This window comes from Echinops telfairi, unplaced genomic scaffold, assembly GCF_000313985.2.
Source record: "Echinops telfairi isolate 266 unplaced genomic scaffold, ASM31398v2 ScPeMD7_5;HRSCAF=22, whole genome shotgun sequence".
NCBI classification, from domain to species: Eukaryota; Metazoa; Chordata; class Mammalia; order Afrosoricida; family Tenrecidae; genus Echinops; species Echinops telfairi.
Genome location: NW_022103901.1, coordinates 1,629,703 through 1,631,144, shown reverse-complemented (window position 1 = coordinate 1,631,144; position 1,442 = coordinate 1,629,703). Strand labels below are relative to the sequence as shown.

Sequence of the window (1,442 nt, the reverse complement as noted above, 5' to 3'; positions counted from 1 at the left end):
AGCAGACCATGCTGGGCACCCAGCACCCTCACCACCCAGGGCTGACCCTGAGCTCTCTGTCCACCCCAGTCCTCTTCGGAGTGAAGGAGAAAGGAGGTTCTGCTGGAGGCAATAAGCACAGGTCCCCTTTCCAATGGTCCCCACCCGGCCCTGGGCCCAGGCACCTGGCTCTGCCTGGAGCAGGCTGGCTGCCAGCTCAGCAGAGCATCTGGGAGGCGGGTCAGCAGCCCCTCTGGGGTCACCTGTGATGGTCTGAGGCTCCCAGAGGGGCAGCACAACAGCGGGTCAGGAGGTGACCAGTGCAGGCAGGTTCAGACTAGTTTCCCAGATTAGGAGCTAGTTACTGTTCCCCACCCTCACTGGGAGCAGCCAGGGCGGCTGAGCCGTGCTCCTGACAGCTGTCCTCAGCTAGCTGCATGTGTGCAACACAAACATGTACACACGCTCACACATATATACACACACACACATATAGAGACCCGCATGCTCACACACAACACAGATACACACACACACAGGTACACATAGAGACCCATACAGACACACTCAGTAACACAGACACATATATACACTACACACAACCACACACAGTCAGACACACAAACGCACACAGGGACACATACAGAGACACCCCCCCCACAAACACACAGAGATAGACACACCCAGAGGGACAGACATACACTCAACACACGTACCCTGTGCACCTCTCTCACACACCCTCGCCTCCCAGGCGGGAAAGCGCAGCCTGCCCGACTCGGACAAGGCCATCCTGGACATCCTGGAGCATGACCGAAAGGAGGCCCTGGAGGACCGGCAGGAGCTGGTCAACAAGATCTACAACCTGCAGGAGGAGGCGCGCCAGGCAGAGGAGCTGCGAGACAAGGTGGGCTCCTGGGCAGCAGGTGGCTGTGGAGTGAGGCAGCCAGGCCCAGGCTCCGCCCTGACCCCACCCATCTCGGGGTGGAGCCTGCCTCAGGCCTGGAATGCTGCACAGGTGTGGGCGGGGCTTCTAGACTAAAGACCAGAAAGGCCTGGAAGCAGACCCAGGAGAGCCACCAGTCAGCGTCCGTTCCCCATGGGTGTGAGGTCCACTCAGAGAGTGGGCGGAGTGTCCTTGCTGGCCCCCACTCGTGGGGTGAGGGCGTCTGCCGGCCCCTGCTCACTGCGTTTCTTGCCAGGCCACCCCAGGTGGCTGGCACTCGGGAAGGCGAGTGTCCCCATGCGGAGCGTCGGTGGCCGCGCTGTGCCTGCCAGCCTGGGGCGTCATTGACTCCCATCTCGTGCGAGCCGGTTGTCCTCGGGACGCTCCTAACTCCTCTGTCCCACGTGCACCCCTATGACTGGGAACGGGCCTGGGGCTCTCCCGGTGGACAATGGGAACCCGACCCTCAGCCCATGTGGGTGGGGCTGGCGTGAAGGCGGGCAGCCCCCTGCCTGGTCTC

General features: G+C 62.0%; 1 protein-coding gene across 1 annotated transcript in view; it reads left to right on the top strand.

The window, feature by feature from the left end:
- Window positions 1-1,442, top strand: part of CARD11 (caspase recruitment domain family member 11) — a 35,185-nt gene that overhangs the window by 14,034 nt on the left and 19,709 nt on the right. The window contains 1 exon segment of the mRNA XM_045284374.1: window positions 731-883. Coding sequence (XP_045140309.1) covers window positions 731-883 — 153 coding nt within the window.